The 26,200-nt window shown below is 41.8% G+C and overlaps 4 protein-coding genes across 4 annotated transcripts; all 4 read right to left on the reverse strand.

Moving 5' to 3' along the window:
- Positions 1-4,487: 4,487 nt before the first annotated feature.
- LOC309326618 (olfactory receptor 4N2-like) lies at positions 4,488-5,429 on the reverse strand (the record flags this gene model as incomplete). Its single annotated transcript, XM_081835487.1, has 1 exon — positions 4,488-5,429. One exon carries the CDS (start codon positions 5,427-5,429, stop codon positions 4,488-4,490), a length of 942 nt encoding a protein of 313 aa, XP_081691613.1.
- Positions 5,430-10,595: 5,166 nt separating this feature from the next.
- LOC309326613 (olfactory receptor 4N5-like) lies at positions 10,596-12,119 on the reverse strand. Its single transcript, XM_081835481.1, has one exon. It carries the CDS (start codon positions 11,596-11,598, stop codon positions 10,645-10,647), a length of 954 nt encoding a protein of 317 aa, XP_081691607.1. The 5' UTR covers positions 11,599-12,119; the 3' UTR covers positions 10,596-10,644.
- Positions 12,120-14,201: 2,082 nt separating this feature from the next.
- LOC309326633 (olfactory receptor 4N2-like) lies at positions 14,202-15,116 on the reverse strand (the record flags this gene model as incomplete). The annotated part of the gene is made up of 1 exon (XM_081835503.1): positions 14,202-15,116. The coding sequence occupies one exon, from the start codon at positions 15,114-15,116 to the stop codon at positions 14,202-14,204; it is 915 nt and encodes a 304-aa protein (XP_081691629.1).
- A 7,787-nt stretch (positions 15,117-22,903) lies between these two features.
- LOC309326627 (olfactory receptor 4N2-like) lies at positions 22,904-23,910 on the reverse strand (the record flags this gene model as incomplete). The annotated part of the gene is made up of 1 exon (XM_081835497.1): positions 22,904-23,910. The coding sequence occupies one exon, from the start codon at positions 23,908-23,910 to the stop codon at positions 22,987-22,989; it is 924 nt and encodes a 307-aa protein (XP_081691623.1). The 3' UTR covers positions 22,904-22,986.
- Positions 23,911-26,200: the final 2,290 nt, after the last annotated feature.

The following is a 26,200-nucleotide window of genomic DNA, read 5'->3' on the forward strand; positions in this document are numbered from 1 at the left end:
AAACAGGGTAATCTCCGAACTGTGCGTGTGCACTCAACAATTGAATAATCTCCAATTCTATTAATCTTCAAAGAAGAAAGGAAGGTTGTATATGATATTAATATTATCAAGACATTTTGTGGCTATATCATTAACCAGGTGCTCAGGTGATCTGGGAGGGACACGGGTGGCACTGTGGGTTAAACCACGGAGCCTAGGACTTGCTGATTGGAAGGTCGGTGGTTCAAATCCCCGCGATGGGGTGAGCTCCCGTTGCTCGGTCCCTGCTCCTGTCAACCTAGCAGTTTGAAAGCATGTCAAAGTGCAAGTAGATAAATAGGTACCGGTTCGGCGGGAAGGTAAACAGCGTTTCCATGCACTGCTCTGGTTTGCCAGAAGCGGCTTAGTCATGCTGGCCACATGACCCGGAAGCTGTATGCCGGCTCCCTCGGCCAATAAAGCAAGATGAGCGCCGCAACCCCAGTCAGTCACAACTGGATCTAATGGTCAGGGGTCCCTTTACCTTTTACAGGTGATCTGGCAACCCTATTACATATGTCGCTAGGAACATGCATGTACCCATGCACCCAAAACACAGACCTCTGAGTGGTAGATCAAATGTTCACTGCTCTGAAAATGTCCCTAGCCTTAAACCATTTGGTCTATGGGGCTATGGGGAAATGGGAAATCATTGTTGCCCTTCCATTAAATCTATATCAACAAATTCTGGACCACTACATTTAAATGATTCCATGTTCTGCCTCCAGAATCTTACCTTGAAGATCTATGTAGATCAGAGTTTTGTTTACCCAAGAGTATGGTTATTTTTGAAGGAGATAAAAAGGTATAATCCCAGATCCACACGTTTCACACAGTCCAGGCATCTATAAGCCCTGTGACAGCCATTTGACTTTCCAATGCCATTTTGATGCTTTGTAATAATATGCCAATTTATCTTTAACCTTAATGGGGATTCTGGCTACATACGCACTATACCTTTAAAGTACATTCAAAGCACATTGTTTCCCACAAATAATTTGGGGCACTGTTACTCCTCACAGTTATAGCTCTCAGTAACCTACTCACTGTTCTACAGGGCCCATTATTATTTGAGGGGAGAAATGTGCTTTAAATGTACTTTAAAAAAAATATGGTGCACATATCCTCAGTGACCAGCTTGTAACTGTTATGGAAAAATTAATGTAATATCACTTTTACCAGTAAAACCTGAGCTGAAAACAGAGAGCAATACAACAGCCATGTTTAACCCCTAGTGAGCATTGAGCATTCTTGTAAAGAAGCTGGTAAAATGCGGACTTGACTATGCTACCACTCAGTGGATTTGTAACTGGCTGACTGACTGAACCCAAAGGGTGCTCATCAATGGTTCCTCTTCATCCTAGGGAAGAGTGACTAGTGGGGTGCCACAGGGTTCTGTCTTGGGCCCGGTCTTATTCAACATCTTTATCAACAACTTGCATGATGGACTCAAGGGCATCCTGATCAAATTTGCAGATGACACCAAACTGGGAAGGGTGGCTAACACCCCAGAGGACAGGATCACACTTCAAAACGACCTTGACAGATTAGAGAACTGGGCCAAAACAAACAAGATGAATTTTAATAGGGAGAAATGTAAAGTATCGCACTTGGGCAAAAAAAAATGAGAGGCACAAATACAAGATGGGTGACACCTGGCTTGAGAGCAGTACATGTGAAAAGGATCTAGGAGTCTTTGTTGACCATAAACCTGACATGAGCCAACAGTGTGACGCGGCAGCTTAAAAAGCCAATGCAATTCTGGGCTGCATCAATAGGAGTATTGCATCTAGATCAAGGGAAGTAATAGTGCCACTGTATTCTGCTCTGGTCAGACCTCACCTGGAGTACTGTGTCCAGTTCTGGGCACCACAGTTCAAGAAGGACACTGACAAACTGGAACGTGTCCAGAGGAGGGCAACCAAAATGGTCAAAGGCCTGGAAACGATGCCTTATGAGGAACGGCTAAGGGAGCTGGGCATGTTTAGCCTGGAGAAGATGAGGTTAAGGGGTGATATGATAGCCATGTTCAAATATATAAAAGGATGTCACATAGAGGAGGGAGAAAGGTTGTTTTCTGCTGCTCCAGAGAAGCGGACACGGAGCAATGGTTCCAAACTACAAGAAAGAAGATTCCACCTAAACATTAGGAAGAACTTCCTGACAGTAAGAGCTGTTCGACAGTGGAATTTGCTGCCAAGGAGTGTGGTGGAGTCTCCTTCTTTGGAGGTCTTTAAGCAGAGGCTTGACAACCATATGTCAGGAGTGCTCTGATGGTGTTTCCTGCTTGGCAGGGGGTTGGACTCGATGGCCCTTGTGGTCTCTTCCAACTCTATGATTCTATGATTCTATGATTCCTCCAGCCACATAGCAGGAAATCCTTCCCGAGTTTCCCCTCTGGATTAACAAGTATTGATAACTATTTCCATAGACTTGCCCAAAGAGCAGCTATCTATGTATGAATGAAACAGGTTCTTGATAATGGATTCTGGAGTCAATGTATTCACTGTTTCAAAGGGTATCTCAAACTGGTTTGGAAAAGGCAAATAGCAGGCATTGCAGGCATCTTGATTAACAGACTCTTAAATATGCTGGAGAAACATGAACTCTGAGCATGACCTGATTTACAGGTACAACCCTTTTTGTGCCATTTAAAGCTGCCATTTGGGGGTAGCTTTTCTGTTACAAGGGTGGGTACTATCTGAGGGTTAAAAAATTGTAACATGCTTTTGTTCTGGGCTCTTCATCTCCTTGCGTGGACAGTGGGAGACTGCTTTCCAACAGAACAATAATGATCAACAGCTTGCCTTGCTTTCTTTGTTTTCCCATTGTTTTTATCTCTGACTAACATAGCTGAAACAAAACAAATTCCTTCCAGTAGCACCTTAAAGACCAACTAAGTCAGTTCTTGGTATGAGCTTTCGTGTGCATGCACACTTCTTCAGATATGCTGGAGAAACATGAACTCTGAGCATGACCTGATTTACAGGTACAACCCTTTTTGTGCCATTTAAAGCTGCCATTTGGCAGCTTTAAATATCTTCAGTGTATCTGAAGAAGTGTGCATGCACACGAAAGCTCATACCAAGAACTGACTTAGTTGGTCTTTAAGGTGCTACTGGAAGGAATTTGTTTTGTTTTGACTATGGCAGACCAACACGGCTACCTCTCTGTAACTGTAACATAGCTGAAGTGCACTGCAACACCCCTGCCTTGTGGCAAAACTGTGGGCCCAAGATTTTGCTCATATCACACTCTGTGGCAGCATGGGCTTACACATGAGTTAACACATAATGTATGTGTGATCAGGGATGTGTGAGTGAGGACAAAATGCTTTTGATTGTTGAAGATCTAGCCCTGAAACCTGAGAAAATAATAACTAACATCTGAACATTGTGAGGAAGGAAAGAAAAAAGAACGAATTCCTTATTCTTCCTCTGGGGTAAAGGGCAGTGAAAAGGGTCATGTTCTTTTCCTCTTTGGGAAGAACAAAATACTTCCCTGCTCATCTAAAGGCCTTGGCACACAGACACTGGAAGCTGCCATAGTAAGAGCTCCAGAGACTCAAGGCAGAGAAACCCCAGCTATCAGTCTTAAGGGAGCTCATTAAAAAGTTTGCATTGTGCATCAGAGAGAGAGAGAGTGCAGGTGACCTCTGGGATGGGAATGGAAAAGGTGAAGCAGTAGGCCTTGATCTGGGCGCTAGTCCAACAACCATTTATCCAAGGAATAAGGCAGGAGAGCGTGTCCATGGAGAAAAATTTTCAACCATTTGTGCACTGTTTCAACTAGCCATGCCTTATTTCAGGATATTCCATTCTTTCCCCTTTCCACTCAAAAAGGAATTTAAAATCCCTTGGCTGGTGAACATGCTCAGTACTTATTCAGCAGGGTTTATTTTTTTTTTGGAGGGGGGAGCTGCCTTCCCCTAAGGTTATTTTGCATTTTATAGTTGTACTTGGCGGTTCTCCCAGCCTGATGATGATGATGTAAAAACTAGAATTAAACTTGAACGCAAAGCTCACATTTCTTCAGGTTTATAGTACATACTGTAGCTTCCTGGGAGCTCTAGTTCCACCTCACAGATCTACAGTTCTTATCATCCATAACAAACTACAGTTCTCAGGATTCTTTGGGGGAAGTCATGTGCTGTAGATGTGTGCTGAATGTGCTTTAAATGTATGGTCTGAATCTTTCTACTCAGTTTGGGTTGCCATGTGTCCTCTTTTTCCAGACCATGTCCTCTTTTGTAGGGGTAAAGTTTCTGTCTGGATGGATTTTTTAAATTTGCAAAAATGTCTTTGGCTATAATTTCTGGATGAGACATAGACTCAACTGGTGCCTGAAGACTTGCTTTCCTGTCGTCTCTGGAATTCACTAAGCAAAGGGTGTGGAAGAAATCTAATGAATAATGATTAAGTGCAAGGAAGCATAAGAATAAAAGCAAGTATTGCAATGCTATGCCATAGTTATCTTTCACTTGTCTGGAAATTTTGAATTTTTTTCAGCAGTTTCCACATAGCAACTTTGATCTCCCTGTTCCTCAGTGTGTAGATCATGGGGTTCATCACAGGGAAGATCACAGTGTGGAAAAAGGCCACCACCTTGTCAAACGGGTGGTCCTGGAAAGGACGACAATAGATATAGATAGCTGGGCCAAACATAATGAAGATAATGATGATGTGGGTCATGCATGTAGAGGAGGCTTTGTTCTTCCCTTGGCTTGAGCCCTTCCTCAGCTTGACAAGGAGGGCCACATATGAAATGAGGAGGAGGATGAAACATCCAGTAGTGACCAGACCACTGTTAACAAACATGACAAACTCTAATGTATTAGTGTTGGTGCAAGCCAGCTTGATGATCTGGGTTATGTCACAAAAGAAGTTGTCCAACTCATTGGGGCCACAAAAAGGCAGTGGGGCAATGAGAATGACCTGGATCATGGAGTGTATGAAACCTGCAGCCCATGCACACACCAGCATAGCCCAGCAAACCACCCTGGTCACCACAGTGACATAGTGCATTGGGTGGCAGATGGCCACATAGCGATCCACAGCCATGGAAATAAGGAGAATGGTCTCTGCCCCACCGAGGAAATGAATGAAAAAAAGCTGAGCCATGCAGTCTCTGTAGGAGATGGTTCTGCAGCCAGCCAAGAAGTTGGCTATGATCTTCGGAGTTGTGACACAGCTGTAGCAGATGTCCATGAAGGCCAGGTTGGCCAAGAAGAAAAACATGGGGGATCCCAAATGGGGGTCATGCCTAATTGTCATAATGATGAGGACATTTCCAGGTAGGATGATGGCATAGAAGAGCAGGAGTAGGGTACAGAGAAACAGTTGCACCAACCAGATCTCTGATATTTCCTGGAGAACAAACTCGACAACTACTGTATGAGTCCCATTTTCCATCCTTGCAGATTATAGCCTTGAAGTGGAACAATGATGAAGACATTAAATAGAAAACAATCACAGCATTCCCTCCCCCTCACTTGTATGCATTCCTCTCCATACAGCCAGTTCGTAGGCTGGCCAAGAAAAGATGAACCTTCTAAGTTATGTCGGGATCAATTCAATTTTGCACAGAGAAGTTGTGGCACATCTCTGTGGGATGCCATTTATTGAAAAGGAAGGGGTGAGTTGGCAGATAAGGAGACCTGTACAATCTGTTTTAGAACTTCCAAAATCTTATGCTTCTTATAACTCCAGAACATATTTTAAAAATGGAGAGATTTTGGATCGTTAGATCAGGGTTAGGCAACTTGTGGGCCTCCATATGTTGTTAGTCTACAACTTCCATCAGCCATGTTGTCAGTGAAGGACAGGAGTTGTAGTTCAGAAACATCAGGAAGAGCGAAGGTTAACTAATGTGGGATCCATAAACTATATGCTCTTTCCATCTGTTGGTAAAATTTATTCTCCTCTCTGCAAATGAACCCTCACCTTCCTCAAAGCTCCATCATAAGTGCCCTTAATTCTTAAACCTGATCATGTTTGTGTATTGCCAAACAACACTATTTATATAAATCAGCAAGTGATGGCAGCAAGACACTAGTAACACAGACAAAACCATAAATTAACATAGACAAAACCATAAAGTTGCCACCCACTTCAGACGTTCCCACTCCTCTCAAGGTCTAGATGTGGTAATGAAAGAGTGTGTTCCTTGGCCTTACTCACAGGTACTCCAGTGGTGCGGTTGATTATTCTTTTGTGTGCTCCACCCAGGTGCAAAAGTTGAGAGTGTTGCAAGTTATACCATTCCAGCAAGTGCCAGCAAGAAGTGCTGATCAATTCCCCCCCAAATTGGGTGTGTTGTGGTACTCCAAGCAGCAGGGAGCAGGAAAAAGGCTCATGTCGATCCATTTGGTCTCTGCAGCTTTAGCTCATAAATACAGCAGGTCAGGATCACTCTTGTGTGATTCCAGCACCCATGTGTGATTCCTGTCCACAGAAATGGCAAAGCAAGAGGCAAGCTCTTAGTGGAATTCAAACCTTCTTAGTAGTGATTTCAGCCAGAAACAAGTGTGTTATTTCAGTCAATAGGAACTACAGCACAAGGATCTCTATGGCATAACTTAGCAAATCTAGCATTTGAAACAAGGACAGTTCAGCTCTTAGACACCCTGCATCAATACAACCTAACAACAGCCAATGGGCTCCTCATTGTAAGGGAAGAAAATGATCCCTAGTTTCCTTCCTGATCAGATCTTCACTCTTGTATGCTTATGCTCTGGGTAACCTAGAAATGGATAGATCTGTTGATTTTTCTTTCTCTGATGCTTATTTCCCCAGTATTAAATTCATTCCCCCAATTTCCACACCAGTATGTGAACTCTCCTTAAAAAAAGTACATTGTACACATTTTTCTATGTATTGCTCCCACTTTTCATATTTATGCAAGTATTCCCCCCCCCCCCCAATATCTATGCTTTCTTTTGTTTAAAAATGAGGTGCCAATACTCATATACTGTATGGGTGAAAGTGTTGTGGGTGCTTGTCCAGAAAGTCCTTGTCCAAAAGGGAATGTGCCTGTTCCTTGAAGGGCTACAGTGGCAGAAAGAATGGAGCAAAAAAAACAAAAAAAAAACCAGTTTACCTCCTTCCTCCGCCAGTGGCCCAACCTACTTTCCTTTCTCTTTAGTTGTGACTAGTGAGAAGGAGGGAGAAGAGGACGACAGAGGATGAGATGGTTGGATAGTGTTCTTGAAGCTACCAGCATGAGTTTGACCAAACTGGGGGAGCCAGGGGAAGACAGGAGTGCCTGGCGTGCTCTGGTCCATGGGGTCACGAAGAGTCAGACACGACTAAACGACTAAACAACAACAACAAGTGAGAAGGAGAAGAAGGGGTAAGAAGAGCTGCAGAAGAACAAGGAAGGATAAGGAAAGGGCTGTAGAATTGAGAGAAAGCTGCCTCTTACCAGTCCCCAATTGCCCTCCCTAATTTTCTAGCAGTCCTTGAGGCACCACTAGGCTCCCTCATCCATCTCCATGGCTATATGGCTTCTGACTCTAGGAGAGCCAAAAGTGGGGAGAAGAAGTTACCTATTCAAGGACATCCAGAGCCCTTAGGAGCAGCTCCTTCCATTGCCTCCCAAGGACCTTATTAAAAAGTTAGCATCAAGAACTTTATTAAAAAGTCAGCTTTGAAGCTTCAGCTGCCAGGACTTCAAAGTACAATGCAGGGAACTTTGGAAGTCCTATAAATTATCAGTTTTTGGAGGTTCGGAAGTAGCATGGGGCTGTTTAAAGCAGGGATTTCAAACAGCTCGTGCTGCCCTTTGAATCTTCAGGCAATATGCTGACAAAGCAGACCCCCAACAGGATTGAACCCCACTGTTCCACCCATCAGGTGATGTCACCCAATTACATCAGATGATGGACAGGTGGGTGTGGTTTGCAGAATATGGCCTCATGAGTCATCTTGGACTCCCGGGAGGGGCAAGACTGACCCATGGGACAGAGGTTTCCTACCCCTGAGTTAACATTTGCCCAACAACACTAGATACTGAATAATCCCTGGCTTTGCTGACATGATTGTGATAGCATTTTATCTGAACAATCTATTCCTTTGGTAGACATGATTGTTGCATTACTGTTAATTTCTCTCATCTACTTTTGATCAGCTTACTGCAACCAGGGCCAGATTTTGGTTTGATGAGGCCCTAAGCTACTGAAGGTAATGGGGCCGTTTATATGTCTAGCTGTCCTTTATTAACAACAAATTGTTGCTGTTTTTTTTGTGTTGAATACATGCTATATGGTAATTTATGGACCTAATAGGTCCATACACAACACAAAACACTTTTCCTCTATGTAGGTTTTATTTTATTTGTTTTTTATCTTATATTTTGGAAATGTACATCCAGTTTTTTTCCTTTACATTTTTTGAGGGCCCCAAGAGAGTGGGACCCTAAGCTATAGCTTGTTTAGCTTATACGTAAATCCGGCACTGACTGCAACTGTTAGCTGGATTGTCACTCTTTGACTCCTGCCTTTCTTGATGACTCTGCTTTTGCTTGATGGGCTCTGAAATCCTGTCAGGCCTGCCCTGGATTCTTATCAGCAGTGAAGAAATTTGCTCTTTTCCACGTTGACAGAATGCTAGTTATTAACTGGCACTGCAACATGTTCATGTAGAATCAGAAGAATCTTTATTTGCATCAGCCACTAGCCAAAGCATTAAAATAAAATGTACTGAAGATAGAGGTAAAAACTTAACAATAAAAAAATACATTTTGGGGATTTACATCAATAATCAAATAACAGATCTTATTCTAATTGCCATATCTTATGTAGCCATATCTTACAGGGAAGTTGTGTGATTGGTTATTTAGATTAGTGTTGCCTAATTTGGCTTTGTGGTGCTGTTAAATAGTAAAATATGACTGGCTATTGTCATGAAATTCTACTCAATATCACCCAGAGCAGAACTCCAATGTATAGTTAGCAGAGTAAAAACTTGTAGAATTGTAGGATTCCCAGTAAATAGACAAGAGGCAATTGTATTTCATCCAGCAGAGCTTTACTGCTATTGAAGGCAAAGCAGCACAATGGTCACAAATCCAATACATTCAGGACTGGCACTGTCCATAAGAACTCTAGTTGCAGCAGACTTAACTTAAACTTATAATAAATTATAATGAGTCTAAACCTTAACACTAAGCATACTATGTACAGAACACCACACTAAAAGGAAAGAAAGACAGAAAGGAAAGTGAAACCCAGGTTCAGCTTCTCCGAAGGAATAATTCAAACATCATGAACCTTCTGCTTGTTTCTTTCATCCAGAAACCATCTTGAATTAATTAGAATAAGAAAGATCTCTACATATCAGATCAATAAGATCAATACTTTCTGCACTAAGAAATGCAAGCTCACAGCTATATGGTAAAAGGATATCAGGGCATTCAATATAGGTAGATCATGAGTTTGGATTGCACAAAAATGTATCAGGTTTTTTTTTTCTGTGCAATTTTAATAATACAGGGTTCCACTATAGGAGGCTTGGGCACATAAACCCTAAATATGTCACTGGACACCAACTCCCATCAGCTTCAGCCAGCATGGCCATTGGTCAGGAATGATGGGAGTTGGAGTCCAGCAATGTCTTGAGGGTCACAACGTACCCACCTCTGCTCCATAGATTACACTTGAATATTCCTAGAATGTCTAATGATTGGAACAAAAGTTGATAACTTATTACAAATACTCATCATTATTAGGAGAATGTTCTCAACATTTCCAACACTTGGAAGTGTGTGTAAGTAGGAAGATGTGAAGGAAACAAATGTGCTTGAAGTGTTTCCTGTTAGTTTTGTACTGTATTTTACAAAGAAAATGTATTTTACAAAGCATAAATTGTATTGCCTTTTTAACTTGTTAACTGCCTTTGAAAAGTAAGTGTGTGTGTGTGTGTGTGTGTGTGTGTGAGAGAGAGAGAGAGAGAGAGAGAGAGAGAGAGAGAGAGAAATGTGAGGATGGGGGTGTTTGCTGTCATTTTGTTGCCTGAGAACATGGGAGTGTGAAGACTTCAAGCAGGCTCTGTCCAGAAAAAATTATGAAGACAGGCATGCAATGGACTAATGATTTATGCATTGCTATGAAAGTCTGTATTTTTGGAACAAGAAGACCAAACCCTCTCTTGGGCTCAAGGGAGAGAAATAAATTGTATTGAACTCAATATATAAATAATACAGCTTGTTCAGTTGTTGCCATCCTAACAAGTAAAGATTCATCTTCAAGTTTTGTTTAAGGTGTCTATTTTACTACAAAGGTTTGGGGGTGAAACTGCAGCACAAATCTGAATGACTCAAAAATAGCTAACATTTTCCAGCATGAAGGTTGGTTTTGGCAAGTTATTCCAAAGTTATTAAAAAATATGTGCTAGCTTTACTACATAGTTAATTAGACTACAGTGTTGAAAATCAATTTCACTCACTTATATCACTTTATTTCATAGAAATACTTCATTTCAAATAAACCTTAAAATTTACCTTTAATGATATGCACTCACTATAAAGACACTACTGTGTTACTACATTAGTCCAAGAAACTGGGATGATAAAGTAAAACATAAAGTGATCACTGAAGCACTACACTCTATTTTCCTTTCAGATATCTGCCTAAATTTTATACTTCATCATCAGTCTCCACATAGCAACTTTGATCTCCTTGTTCCTTAGTGTGTAGATCGTGGGATTCATCAAAGGGAAGACCACAGTGTGGAAAAAAGCCACTATCTTGTCAAAGGGGAAATCTTGGAAGGGGCGGCAGTAGATGTAGATAGCCGGACCAAACATGATGAAGACAATGATGATGTGGGTGATGCACGTAGAGGAGGCTTTGCTCTTCCCTTGACTAGAGCCTGTCCTCACCTTGACCAGCAAAGCCCCATATGAAATGAGGAGGAGGATGAAACATCCAGTAGTGACCAGACCACTGTTAACAAACATGACAAATTCTAATGCATAAGTGTTGGTGCAAGCCAGCTTGATGATCTGGGTGATGTCGCAAAAGAAATTGTCCAGTTCATTGGGGCCACAGAAAGGAAGTGGTATGATGAGAATCACCTGGATTATAGAATGTATGAATCCTCCTGCCCATGAACCTACAACTAACATCCAGCAAACTACTCTGGTCATCACAGTGGCATAGTGCAGCGGGTGGCAGATGGCTACATACCGATCCACAGCCATGGCAATAAGGAGGTTGATCTCGGCCCCACCCAGAAAATGAATGAAGAAAAGCTGCGCAATGCAGCCCCTGTAGGAGATGGTTCTGCAGCCAGCCAAGACGTTGGCTATCATCTTTGGAGGGGTGACACAGCTGTAGCAGATGTCCATCAAAGCCAAATTGGCCAAGAAGAAAAACATGGGGGATCCCAGATGGGAATATTTCAAAATGGTCACAATGATCAGGATGTTCCCAGGTAGGATGATGACATAGAAGAGCAGGAGGAGACAACAGAGGAACAGCTGCAGCTCCCAGATCTGTGATAATCCCTGGAGAACAAACTCTGCCACTACTGTATAGTTCAGTTGTTCCATCTCCACTACTGTATGGTTCCATTGTTCCATTTTTAGAGTGCATAGCTCTGCAGTCAAATAATGATGAAGATGTTAAACAGGAAAAATCTACAAGGTGGGTTTCCCCTCTCCCCCCCTTTCATCTCAAGGTTATATAAACAGTGCATACAGCCCATTGATTGGCTGGTTTGTAAGAAACCAGTGGCCCAGTTATCGTTTGGGTATCTTGTCCAGGTGCTGCTTTTTCAAAAGGCAAATGAAAAGTCAATTTCAATTGAAAAGAAGTTTATCATACTGGTATAGTTTTCAAAGTGCCAGGAATAGATGCACTTTCTTGACTAAAACTTGGTAATCTCTTTTTTACCAAACATGCATTTCCTCTAATAAACACTGGCTTCCTTGTTTTCCTAAAAGCAGAGTTTCAGTGTGATTATATCTGGGGGAAAGCATGCTTCTCCAAGAGGGGTTCAGTATTCAGTTCAGCTTCTGCTGGGAATTCACCTCCAAATGCCAACAACATAGTCTCTGGCCATTGTCCATACTGTCTGGGCCTTGATGAAGCCCAGCAACACCAAAAGGACCACAGGTTTTCCCTCCCTGTTCTAGTGAAAGAATTGCAAGGAGGCTTATTCTCTACTGGTCATTGACTGAAATAAAAAATGAGAAAAATAGAGTGGTGAAATTTCTTTTTAATAAGCATCAGTTTGAGGCTCATCTGTGCATTTCATATTTTAGTGCTCTTTCACTTGCTGCCCAACTTAATGCAGTAGAAATAATGTTATGATTGGCTACTAATGTCCTCCTTGTTAGGTTACTGGTGTGCTAATAGTTTAGGCTGAGTGCTCAGTGTGTAACAAACTCTCTCTCTCTCTCTCTCTCTCTCTCTCCCTCTCTCTCCCCTCTGGGCAATATATATGAGATATATACATCTTTTGAATTAGATACCCATCAGATCAGGAAGAGATAAGAAATATCCAGCTGTGGGCAGAAGTGGGTAGAGAGAACGAGCAAAAATATTTGATTAGAGAGATCCTGTGCTTATAGTGCCTAAAGGGAGTTGAGTACAGAAGTTGTTCTCTGAAGATTTATTCCTTGCTTTAGGAGTGCCTGCTTGCTTCCATCATTCTTTGCTTGGATATTTGTAAATAAAGCAAATATGCTGAACCTTACATTCCATTCCATGTATAAATAATGGGACTGAATAAACATAGGAAATAGATACACATACATAAAGGCTCTCTCTCAGATACCCACATTATGGACCTGTGAAGTAGAAAATATGCAGACACATGAGTTTTCCAGAAGAGGGACCTCAACATATTGCCTTTCTTTTTCTGAAATCCGGTCCCTCCAAGAGAAAAGGTATGATTGTTCTTCTCTCATTAAAATGTATGCAAGTTTTAGACTATCTTTTGCAACATAGAAAACAATGAATGTATGTTTCCTTTTAAACTACTAACGAGAGAAAAACAGTTTAGATAAAGAACATAAGAACACAGGAACACAGGAACATAAAGAACATAGGAAGCTGTCTTATACCGAGTGAGACCATTCATCTATCTAGCTTGGTGTTATCTGCACTGACTGCAGTTGCTCTCCAGGATTTTAGACAGGAGTCTTCCCTACCTGGAGAACCCAGGGATTGACTCTGTGGCCTCTGTACCACTTCACTATTGGTAGCAGAGAGAATTCAGAACCTTGCCCATCCCAACAAAGACCTTGTGGCTACAGGAGTGAATACAGCCACTTCAGCTCCCTCACCCTATTCCTTTATCGCTCCTCTTGCTTTCTTGCAGAAGGAAGGAAGGAAGGAAGGAAGGAAGGAAGGAAGGAAGGAAGGAAAGAAGGAGTATGATGGGAGACAGAGAAGGCTGAAGTGTGAAGATGTAGCTGTCACTTACCCCCTGCTGCCACCAAGTGTATGACAGCCCTTGAGGCAGCGGCAGGTCTCCTCATCCTCCCTAGCTATATTACTTCTGGCCCTGGGAGAGCTGAAGGTGAGGAGGTGTGTATCAAAGGATAAGCTGGGCCCTTGGGTACAACCCTTCCACAGGCTCCCAAGGGCCTTATTAAAAACCAAACTTCTTTTTCATTTATTTTCAATACTTCAAGGCTACTTCAAGGATGTTGATTGGAAGCTTGTGGCTGACAACCCCATTTTGCAATCCTAACTACACTTGTTGGGAAGTAAATATATTTGCATATATTTGCTTAGGAAAGTATGGTAAGGTGGGGGTGCCATGATGATTTTCTGGGGGCAGAACACAGGCTATGGATTTTCTCCTCTGCTACATTCCCCAAAGGAGACACATATTTGAGAACAATGACCAAAACACCAAGAGTTCTATTGCTTTTATTTTATTTTTGTTTGTTTTTTTATAAAGGTTTTGCTTTCTCAGTGAAAAAAGGGTGTTTTTTATTTGGAAATATTTATATATGCTTTTTATGATTTTATATTAATATGATTTTTGTCATGTTAATACCATGGTTCATCCAAGGAACACAAAACAGTATCCATGTTCCCCAATGTACATTCCTTGGAGTGTCAGAAAGCGATGATGTCTACCCTATTTGCATAAGATCTACACATCCATGAGAACCCTGTGCCCCATGAATCTTGGGAAGAGGGACTGATTGTGAAATCACTAATTTCTTTATTTCTTCATCAGTTTCCACATAGCAACTTTTATCTCCTTGTTCCTCAGTGTATAGATCATGGGGTTCATCAGAGGGAAGACCATGGTGTGGAAAAAGGCCACCACCTTGTCAAAGGGATAGTCCTGGAAGGGGTGGCAGTTGATGTAGATGGCTGGACCAAACATAATGCAGGCGATGATGATGTGGGTGATGCACGTAGAGGAGGCTTTGTTCTTTCCATGGTTTGAGCTTGTCCTCACCTTTATTAGCAGGGCCCCATAAGAGATGAGGAGGAGGATGAAACATGCAGCACTTACCAGGCCACTGCTAACAAACATGAAAAATTCTAATGTGTAAGTGTTGGTGCAAGCCAGCTTAATGATCTGGGTGACATCACAGAAGTAGTTGTCAACCTCATTGGGGCCACAGAATGGGAGAGGGATGATGAGAATGACTTGGATTATGGAGTGCAGGAATCCTCCAACCCATGAACATACCAACATACCCCAGCAGACTAGCTGGGTCACCATAGTAGCATAGCGCAGTGGCTGGCAGATGGCCACATACCGGTCAATGGCCATGGCAATGAGAAGGAACATCTCAGCTGCACCAAGAAAATGAATGAAAAAAATCTGAGTGATACATCCCTGGTATGATATAGTCCTGCGACCAGAGAATATGTTAGCCATGAGCTTTGGTGGGGTAACACAGCTGTAGCAGATGTCCAAGAAGGCCAGGTTGGCTAAGAAGAAAAACATGGGGGATCCCAGATGGGGGTCCTTACAGATTGTCACAATGATGACAAAGTTTGCAGGTAGGATGATGATGTAGAAGAGCAGGAGAAGAACACAGAGGAACAGCTGCATCTCCCAGAGCTGTGACAACCCCTGGATAACAAACTCTTTCACTACAGTGTGATTCCCATTTTCCATCCTTGCAGATGTAGTCCTGAAAAACAATTATATCTGAATTGTTAAACAATAAATGATTGCAATCCCACCGCCGCCATTTATACACCTTATTATAAATGCAACCAATTGGTAGGCTGACCAGGAGCAGATCAAAATAGCTCACGGGTTCATGTTACATTCATATTCTGTGGCTTTTGCGCAGAGAATTGATGATTGCCTAACAGCACTGTATGGGTTAGATGTCTCAGTGATATGTGGTCCAGCTGGACTGGATGGCTAAAATATGTTCAGAAAACTAAACCCAGGAGATGAGTCACATGGACTCCTCTGCAATTAGAACATGATGTCACTTTTAGTGAAGAGGAGAAATTCATTTCAGTGTACAGTTAAAGCCAAATCGATCACATTTGCACTTTCAGGAACAATAAACAAACCGCAACACAACTATTCTTTGAAACTTGCGCTTATCTGAATGTTTTGAGCCTGGGACCTTCTGAAGTGCAAAACAGATTACCACTGAGTTATGGCCCATTTCCCAAATCTAAGGATAACAAGACTGAGATTCAGTGCTGCTGCTGGTTCTGCTGCTTCTGGACCCTATACCTTCCTTCCTCCAACCCCAGAGATTCTCAAGACCATGATAGAATGATCAGATCTGACTGAAAAACTTTTGCTGCCTGAAATGAGGAATAAAATCTGGCTTCCTCAACCTCAGCCCTCCAGATGTTTTGAGACTACAACTCCCATCATCCCTAACCACTGGTCCTGCTAGCTAGGGATCATGGGAGTTGTAGGCCAAAAACATCTGGAGGGCTGAGGTTGAGGAAGCCTGAATAAGATGGTGCCCCCACCCCACAATACCATACTCAGCAGCTGACAGAACTGGCAGCTTAACATTGCTTTGATACCAGAGAATCATCAACTACACATCAGCTACAAGCAGCTCAGGAGGCAAAGGGCAGACCATATGGAACACACAGTTCTGCCCTCCACATTTCGCACCATCCAGCATTTGCCATTTGAGGCAGCTTCCTCAATTTGCATAAATGGTAGTGCTGGCCATACTTGCAGAGCTCAGGGACTAGGGACAGAAGGATTTGTCATTTACAGTTTTTTAGTTTCTCATTTTTCCAATTTTAAATTCCATTCCCCACATTTCAACATCAGTTTGATATTTGTTTTAAAAAGAGCCCTAATCAAATCAATCAGCATTTTAATACAAATTCCTTCTAATTTTTTGCATTTAAAGTAATGACTATCCCCTTAAAGCAAGAATAGGGAACCACTAGTCCTCTAGATATTGCTGGACCACAACTGTCACCATCCCTGACCACTTGCCATGGTATCTGGAGCTGGTGAGAGTTGAACAACAGCTGGAGGGCTGCAGTTTAGCCAACTCTGCCATAAAGACTTGAGGCAGTCAGAAAAAAGCAGCCACTATGCCTCCCATCCTGATCCTCCACCAGACCCCTTCCACATTCTCTTTGCTTCCTTAGTAGTGATCAGCAAGGAAGATAGGAACATAAGAAGGCTTTGCAGGATCAGGGCAGTGGCCCATCTAGTCCAGCATATTCTTAGTGTGGCCCACCAGATGCCAGCAAGCAGGACAACTGGTATCCAAATTGAACCATATGATCAACAGAGGAGCAAGGGAGGAAAACTAAAGCCATGCAAAAAGGCAATGTGAAAAAGAGCAGAGATGAGACAAACATTTACCCTTTGTTGCCCTTCAATTTGCAGACAGCCCTTCTGGCAGAATAAATCTTCGTCATCCTCATACTTATACTGCTTATGGAAGAAGTGCATCCAAGGATATACTGAGCCCAGAAGAAACACCTTCCAGTGATCCCAGAGGACCTCATTAAAAAAGTTAGCAATTTCTTTTATTTCAGTGGTGCTTCAAGGATATTGATAATCAGCATGAGGTTTGATAACCCCATTTTCTAGTCACTTCCCCGTTTAATTGTCATTTTTTTATTAAACCTCAACACAGAGTAAATAACAGCTCTCCCTTTTTGTACATGAATTAATTATATGATACAGACATGGCTGTGGATTATGGGTAGTAATAACACAGTTTTGTTTTTATTTTTAAAACATCTTTATTAATTTTCTCAGTAACAAACATCACAAAAAAATAAACATCAAGAAAGGACTCTTAAGGGGGGAAAGAGAAAAAGAGGAAAAATGGAAACGAAAAAAAAAACTATTTACATATTCAATATCAAATCCAAATATGGCAATGGAAGAGTATCCTCCTCCATTGTACCTGATGGCAGCAGACTAGTTTAGTGACTGTGTAGAAACATGGGAATCTGCCTTGTAGATCTCAGATCTACAGGTCAATCTGCCTCAGTATTGTCCAAACTGACCTGCTCCGATCATAATGCAGTGTTGTTGGGAATAAAATTGTCTCTGCAGGGGTCTTACTGATGAAGAATGAAAGATGATTTATTGAGGAATGAGCAGATGATTAGGAAGGCCCAAAACACTCTAAAGGATTACTTTGAGACAAATATTAATTCTGAGGTGGAAATAAGAGTCGTTTGGGATGCAAGTAAGGCAGTAATGAGAGGATTCCTCATACAACAAAATTTGATCAAGAAAAGGATACAGAATGAGAAAAAAGACAATATTCTGTCTCAATTAAAAGATAAAGAGAAGAACTTGAGATCTAATCTGAAGAATCAGCAGATTCAAAAGGAAATTAAAGCACTACAGATCCAATACTCCCAGATTATAAATCAGGAAATAGAATGGAAAATAAAAATGATGAGACAGAGAAACTTTGAATCGGCAAATAAATGTGGAAAACTGCTGACTTGGCAGTTAAAAAAGAGACAGAAACAAAGTACTATTACTTATATTGTATCAGAAGGAAAGTCTATGGAGAATCCTGCAGAGATAAGAAGATGTTTTTAGAAATACTATAAACAACTGTATAAAAATGGAAAAGAAGCTAATGGTAAAATCGAGCAAGTGATCCAAGTACATGGATTGCAAAAAAATTCCTGAAAATAAAAAAGATCCTACTTAATGGATTGATCACAAGAAAAGAGGTTGAGAATGCAGTAAATCAGATGCAGCTTCGTAAAACACCAGGGCCAGATGGTTTGTCAGCAAAATAGTATAAAACTTTGAAACACTGGCTTATTCAGCCATTGATGGTTGTATGCAATAAGATATTAAGAGGGGACAAAGCACCTGAAACCTGGAAGGAAGCCTTTATAATCCTGATTCCAAAACCAGATCAAGATAGGTCCAATGTGAAAAATTATAGGCCGATCTCATTACCCAATGTGGATTACATTTTTTTTTGCTAACATTCTGGCCAACAGGTTGAAGAAGGTACTAACAGATTATATTCATAAGGACCAGGCAGGATTTCTACCTGGGAGACATATGAAAGATAACATTAGGAATATAATCGATGTGTTAGAAAGATTGGAAGTTAAAGAAAAACCTCTAAAGCAATGTTAATGTTTGTAGATGCTGAGAAGGCCTTTGATAATGTTTCATGGAGTTTTATGAAAAGGTATTTAGAAAATATTGGGGTTGGACAATAATTTTTAAATGGTATTAATGCGATCTATTTTGAGCAAAAAGTTAAAATCATAGTTAATAATGTGGTTTCAGAAGAAATTAGAATTGAGAAAAGAACAAGGCAAGGGTGCCCACTTTCCCCTCTGCTTTTTATTTTGGTCCTAGAGGTTTTGCTAAACATGCTAAGGAAAGAGTAAGAGGTTAAAGGTATAACAGTAGGATCCAAACAATATGAGTTAAAAGCCTTTGTTCACAATTTGGTGTTAACATTACAAGACCCAGATTCCAGTGCAGTGAAAGCACTGAAGTTGATTTAAGAGTTCGGGCAAGTAGCAGGATTTAAGTTAAACAAGAGCAAAACCAAAGTGCTGGCGGAAAAAAATAGATAATGAGGTGAGAAAAATCCTTCAGGAAAAGACAGGCCTTGTTTTTGTAAAAAAGGGGAAGTACCTGGGTGTGAATTTATCAGTGAAAAACTTGAATTTATATAAAAACAATTATGAGAAATTATGTAATGAAATAAAGAGAGATCTTGAGATTTGGTCAAATTTAAAATTGTCATTAATGGACCAAATATTGGTGGTTAAGATGAATCTACTGCCAATGATGTTGTTTTTATTCCAAGCTTTACCAATTACTGATAATGTCAGATGTTTTAAAGAATGGCAGAAAGCATTGTCTAAATTTATCTGGCAGGGAGAAAACCCAGAATTAAATATAAAATATTAACAGATGCAAAAGAGAGGGGGGGATTTTCCCTGCCAGATCTGAAGATATATTTCGAGGCAGCAGCTTTCTGCTGGGTTAGGGAACGGATTCAAATAGATAATGCTGATGTGTTAGACTTTGAAGGATTTGACAATGTATTTGGTTGGCATGCATATTTATGGTATGACAAGATATCGGCTCATAAAGGTTTTAAAAATCATGTAATTAGAAAATCTCTATATAATGTATGGATAAGATATAAAGATCTCTTGGAAAGGAAAACACCCAGATGGCTTTCACCAATGGAAGCTAAGGCTCAGAAAAAGTTGAATATGGAGAGTAAATAGTTGAACTATGATGATTTACTAGTGGAAGAAAATGAAGAATTTAAGACCATTTGACCAAATCAAAGACAAATTAGATGGATGGTTACAATATTATCAGATTAATGAATTATATAAATTGGATAGGAAAAACGGTTTTGCAACAGAAAAATCCAAATTGGAAACGGAATTGTTAGATACTGTCAGAGCTGCCCGAAGTCCCAGCTCACAGAGGACCAACGCCAGGTCGTTGTTATATACAAAAGTCTTTATTGAAGTTCAGTCTCTATTTCAAAACCGTGGCGCGCAGCTCTACGTCTTAAACCCTAGACCGCCGAAGCTCTGTCTGAATCTCCTCCCCTCTGACACCAGTTTAAGACTCTAGCCCTGCTCCACCTCTTCCTCTGCTCTCTCCTCCGCTGGGTCCTCCTGTCCGCTGGGGCATTCCCCTTTCTGGACTCTTCTGACGCTGAGTCCCCTGACTCCTCCCCCTGCCTCCGGCGGGCTTTAGGACCTGGTTCCCAATCCGGGTTCTATGCTGTCCCGCGCGCCTGTACATTTGAACTTGGCGCTCGCGCCAACCCAGTGACCTTCCTCCTGACCGTTACACTGCTTTTGTCGCTGCTTCCCTCTTCCGGGAGGCTAGCTGGACCTGACCTCCCCTCCGTTCCCTAACTCTCCGATGGAGGCGTGGTCAGCCCTGACTCATCTTCTCTCCCTGCTGGGGAAGACGCTGGCCCCGATACCTGGGACTCTTCCCCCCCACTACGCTCTGGTGGGGAAGCTGGTCCTGATCTCCAACTGCTGCTCTGGGAGTCCCCGCTGGCCCCTTGCTTCTGGAGTGTCCCCCTTGGGACCCCCCTTGCCCTGGCCACCGGTGCCCCCTTCTGTGAATCTTCTGATTCGCTGGAGAGGCTCATGGAATCTCTCGGGCCACTGTCATCTTCTCCTACGCTGCCCTCAGATTCTTCCCCTTCGCTCTCCATTTCCTCTCTTCCCTGTGCCTCTGCTCCTGAGCCCCTGACAGATACTAATGTTAAAAAAACTCTCTAAAATGTACAATTTGTTGTTAGAATGGCATACAAAGGATGAACAAGTTAAATCTGTGATGATTGATTGGGGAAGAGATGCTGGACACAATATAATCTTGGAAGATTGGGAAAGGCTATGGAAGAAAGGGGTTAAGTTTACTGCATGTACGGTATTAAAAGAAAACATTATGAAAATGGTGTATGGTACTTAACCCCGGTGAAATTAGCAAAGATGTATCATACAAAGGATAATTTGTGTTGGAAATGTAAAGAAAAAGAAGGTACTTTCTACCATATGTGGTGGACGTGTGAAAGACTTCTGGGAGAAGATTTATATTGAGTTGAAAAAAATGTTGAAAAATACGTTTATTAAAAAACCAGAAGCCTTTCTACTTGGAATAATAGGAATAGAATCCCCCCCAAAAGATGTTAGATTGTTTTTGTATGCCACTACAGCGGCAAGAATTTTATTAGCCAAAAACTGGAAATCACAAAAGATACCAACAATAGAAGAATGGCAGATGAAGATGTTGGACTTTTTGGAGCTGGCCAACCTGACTGGAAGAATCCGCAACCAGAAAGAAGAGGAGACCCAAAAGGATTGGAAGAATTTTAAAGAATATCTAGCTAAATACTGTAATATAAGATAAAGAGAAATCTCTTGGAAGTAAAAAATTAGGACTAGGGTTACAATAGTGTCAGGGTTTTAGGGAGAGAGGAGACAGAGAGCGAGGGCGAGGAGGAAGAGGACGACAACGAGCCGAGGTTGTCCCAAAGTCCGTCTAGCGAATCAGAGGATTCCCAGAAGGGAGCCCCCCTGGTCAGGCCAAGGGGCAATAGAGAGGGAATCAGTCAGAAAGAGGGGAACGAAGAGGGAATCCCCAGTGGGAGTGGCAAAGCGGGACCAGCTCCCCCGTCGGAACGGAGTGGAGGGGGGGGAGTTGCCAGTGTGTCAGAAAGAGCAGGACAGGAAGGAGGAAGGGGGAGGAGTTCGGAGCAAGACGTCCTGCCTGAAAGGGAGGAGTGTAGTACCGAGAGCAGCGTAACTGTAGAAAGGAAGGTCAGAGGCAACGTACGCGCGCCAAGTTCAAATATAGAGGCGCGCGGAAATGAGGAGAGCTCTGAGGAGGAGCCTGGTGCCAAAGCACGAAGGAGGGGGGAGCAGGCGGGAGAAGACTCAGCCTCTGGGGAGTCCCGGAAAGAGGGAAGACAGGGGGGCAGGAAGACCCTGCGGAAAAGGAAAGAGAGGAAAAGGTGGAGCAGTACAAGCCTCTTAAATTGGTGCAGGGGAGGGACGGACTCAGAGGGGACTTCTAACATCTAAGGGTAACAGATGCGGAGCCACGGAGTTTGGATGTAATGACGACAATGATCTTCAATAAAACCTTTTGTATATAGCTTGGACTGGACTTTGGTCTCTTGTGAGCTGGGACCCAGGGTGGCTCTGACAAATAGGTTGATGTAGTTAAAAATACAAATGATTGGAATATTAATAATGGAGAAGAAGTTAGTAAATTAAAGAAGTTAATATTATTAGAAATATGAATTTGGAGAACTGCTAATTAGGTGATAAAATGAAATTCAGTTACAGGGGATTTGAGGAAGTCAGTCATCAATGTAATGCAATCAGGATTTGGAAGTTAAAATTCTTTTCTATGTGTTTTTCTGTTTTTTGTGTATTGTAATGTTTTTCTTTTGTATTTTTTCTTTTTCTTTTGTATGTGACTAATGTGAAAATTAGTTTAAAAAATTGGGGGGGGGGGAGTATTGTCCACACTGATTGACAGTGGCTCTCCAGAGCTTCCCTACACTTCCTGGAAATGCTAGGGATTGAATCTGGGAGTGTCTACATGCTCTTTCACTGAGCTATGACTCTTGCAAGACAGCTTTTATCTACAGAGAAGGGAAATGACTGGTTGTATGGTAAGGAGGGGTTGCCATGATGATTTTCTGGGGGCAGTACAAAGGAAAAGGATTTGCTCCATTTCTGCACTCCCCAAAGAGGACACATATTTTAGAACAATGACCAAAACACTAAGACCTTTATTGCTTTTATTTTGTTTTTTATAAAGGTTTTGTTTCCTCAGTGGGGGAAAAAGTGGAGTCTTTTTTATTTGGCATTATTTATTTGTTTTATTTTATGTTAATACCATGGTTACTCCAAGGAACACAAAACAGTATCCATGGTCACCTGTTCCCCTGTATTCATTCATTGGAGTGTCAGAAAAGGGTGCTGTCTAGCCTGTGCCCCATGAATCTTGGGAAGAGGGACTGATTGTGAAATCACTAATTTTTATATTTCTTCAACAGTCTCCACATAGCAACTTTTATCTCCTTGTTTCTCAGTGTGTAGATCATGGGATTCATCAGAGGGAAGACCACGGTGTGGAAAAAGGCCACCACCTTGTCAAAGGGATAGTCCTGGAAGGGACGGCAGTAGATGTAGATGGCTGGACCAAACATAATGCAGGCGATGATGATGTGGGTGATGCACGTAGAGGAGGCTTTATTCTTCCCATGGCTTGAGCTTGTCCTCACCTTTATTAGCAGGGCCCCATAAGAGATGAGGAGGAGGATGAAACACGCAGTGCTTACAAGGCCACTGCTAACAAACATGACAAATTCTAATGTGTAAGTGTTGGTGCAAGCCAGCTTAATAATCTGGGTGATATCACAGAAGAAGTTGTCAAGCTCATTGGGGCCACAGAATGGGAGAGGGATGATGAGAATGACCTGGATGATGGAGTGCAGGAATCCTCCAACCCATGAACATACCAACATACCCCAGCAGACTAGTTGGGTCACCACAGTAGCATAGCGCAGTGGCTGGCAGATGGCCACATACCGGTCAATGGCCATGGCAATGAGAAGGAACATCTCAGCTGCACCAAGAAAATGAATGAAAAAAATCTGAGTGATACATCCCAGGTATGATATAGTCCTGCGACCAGAGAATATGTTAGCCATGAGCTTTGGTGGGGTGACACAGCTGTAGCAGATGTCCAAGAAGGCCAGGTTGGCTAAGAAGAAAAACATGGGGGATCCCAGATGGGGGTCCTTACAGATTGTCACAATGATGACAAAGTTTGCAGGTAGGATGATGATGTAGAAGAGCAGGAGAAGAACACAGAGGAACAGCTGCATCTCCCAGAGCTGTGACAACCCCTGGATAACAAACTCTTTCACTACAGTGTGATTCCCATTTTCCATCCTTGCAGATGTAGTCCTGAAAAACAATTATATCTGAATTGTTAAACAATAAATGATTGCAATACCCCTGCTCCTTTTTAAATCGGGCTCCGGTGGCACGGTAGCAGTGGGAGGCCCCATTAGCTAAAGTGGTGCTTCAGGTTAAGAACAGTTTCAGGTTAAGAATGGACCTCTGGAACAAATTAAGTACTTAACCTGAGGTACCCCTGTACATTATTTATGCAATGAGTTCTGCTTCCCTCCTGGAGCCTGATTGGTCTTTTCCTGCAGGCCAATCAGTTGTTGCATTCTAGGCTCCTATTTGCCTATTGTTCTAGGATCCAAGCTTAGTACATAACACAGAGCCAGTGTTTTGTAGTGGTTAGAGTGTGGAATTAGTACCTGTGAGACATTCAGAAAAACCTTCTGACACTAAGAGCTGTTTAGCAGTGGAACAGATTCCCACAATGGGAATCTGTGGTTTTTTAAACAGAGGTTGAATGGCCTTCCAATTCTAAGATTCTATGAATTGGGTCTGGAAACTAAATGATAGCTAGTGCAGTCAGGCCAGGATCAGTGTTACATGATCAAACCATCTTCCCCAGTGAACAACCTGACTGTTGAATTCTCCACCAGTTAAAGCTTCCTAACCTTATCCAGTGTCAACTCCACATATAGTAGTAATCTAACTTAGAGGTTACCAGAGCATAGACAACAGAAGTTAGGCTATCCCTGTCCACAGGGTCACCAGCTGAAGATGATGGAAGACACTCTGCATCACTGAAGCCATCTGAGCCTCAAACAACAGCAATGAATCCCGATGTACCTCCCTCACAGGGTAGTGAGAGCTAAATGAGGTGGGGGAGAACCATGTATGCCTTCTTGAGCTCCTTGGATGGAAGGTAGAACATAAATGCAAAGAAACAACAAAATTCTTTCCTTGTTGTTCTCTATTCCTAAGTTTTATAGCACCTCTGTCAATTACATGCATGTTTTGCATTTACCTAGAAATAGGAATCAGGGACACATACAGCACTGACACATACAGCACATGTCTGTGTTTGTTCTTGCCTTCTGATGCCACTATTCCTTTTTTCATACTTCATTTTCTGTTCACAATCGGCCAAATTTACACAAGGAATATTGTCATGATGATAGGAAAAGTATTTCCTTTGCAATTCAGGTAGAGATGGGTAGATCTATCAGTTTCAGGTTCTCTCAGTTTCTCATCTTTCCAATCTTAAATTCTCTATATTTACACACAACTCCATGGTTTTTTTAAAAAAAGAAAACCACATAAATATTTATCATCATTTTATTGCAAATTTCTCCTAATATAAATATTTTTGTATGCAATTTTGCAAAATATACACAGATTTCTGCAAAACAATTTCCTTTGATCTAAACATTTCCGTTAAATATTATTTTCACTTATGTGCATTTTAATGCACTTTTTGCTATATTATCAGCTACACATTACTTAGGTGTAGGACTAGGATGGTATTCACCTCTAGTCCTACTCAGCGCAGACACATTGAAATTATTGGACATGGCAATCTTTTGTTCATTAATTTCAATGGGTCAACTCTGAGTAGGACTTAGGTGACAATAATTCCTACACTGCAAAATTCAAACAGGTGCAAATTTCAAAGGTTGTCTTTTCTTTGGTTTGCATATTGTTCAGAAAACTAAACGCAGGATATGAGTTACATGGAGTCCTCTGTGATCTGAACATGATGTCACTAATAGTGACGAGGAGAAATTCAGTTCAGTGTGCAGTTAAAGCCAAATTGACCACATTTGCACTTTCAGAAACAATAAACAAACAACAACTATTCTTTGAAAATTGCACTTATCTGAATGGATTGAGCCTGCGACCTTCTGAAGTGCAAAACAGATTACCACAATGGCTCATTTCCCAAATCTAAGGCTAACAAGACAGTGATCCAGTGCTGTTGCTGCTGCTGGTGGACCCTACACCTTCCTCCCACCAACCACAGAGATTCTCAAGACCATGAGCAGATCTGGCAGAACCCTTTTGCTGCCTGAAGAGATGAATTAGATCAGGCTTCCACAACCTCAGCCCTCCAGATGTTTTGAGACTACAGTTCCCATCACCCCTAACCACTGGTCCTGCTAGCTAGGGTTCATGGGAGTTGTAGGTCAAAAACATCTGGAGGGCCGAGGTTGAAGAATCCTGAATAAGATGGTGTCCCCCCCCCCAATAATACCACACACAGCTGCTGACAAAACTGACAGCTTAACTTTACTTTGATACCAGAGAATCCTCAACTACACCTCAACTACAAAT

This window comes from Podarcis erhardii (assembly GCF_964252035.2).
Source record: "Podarcis erhardii genome assembly, chromosome: 13".
Lineage (NCBI taxonomy): Eukaryota > Metazoa > Chordata > Lepidosauria > Squamata > Lacertidae > Podarcis > Podarcis erhardii.

Coding starts and splice junctions, on each gene's coding strand:
- LOC309326613 (XM_081835481.1), bottom strand. CDS start 11,598: ATGGAACAATGGAACCATACAGTAGTGGAGATGGAACAACTGAACTAT.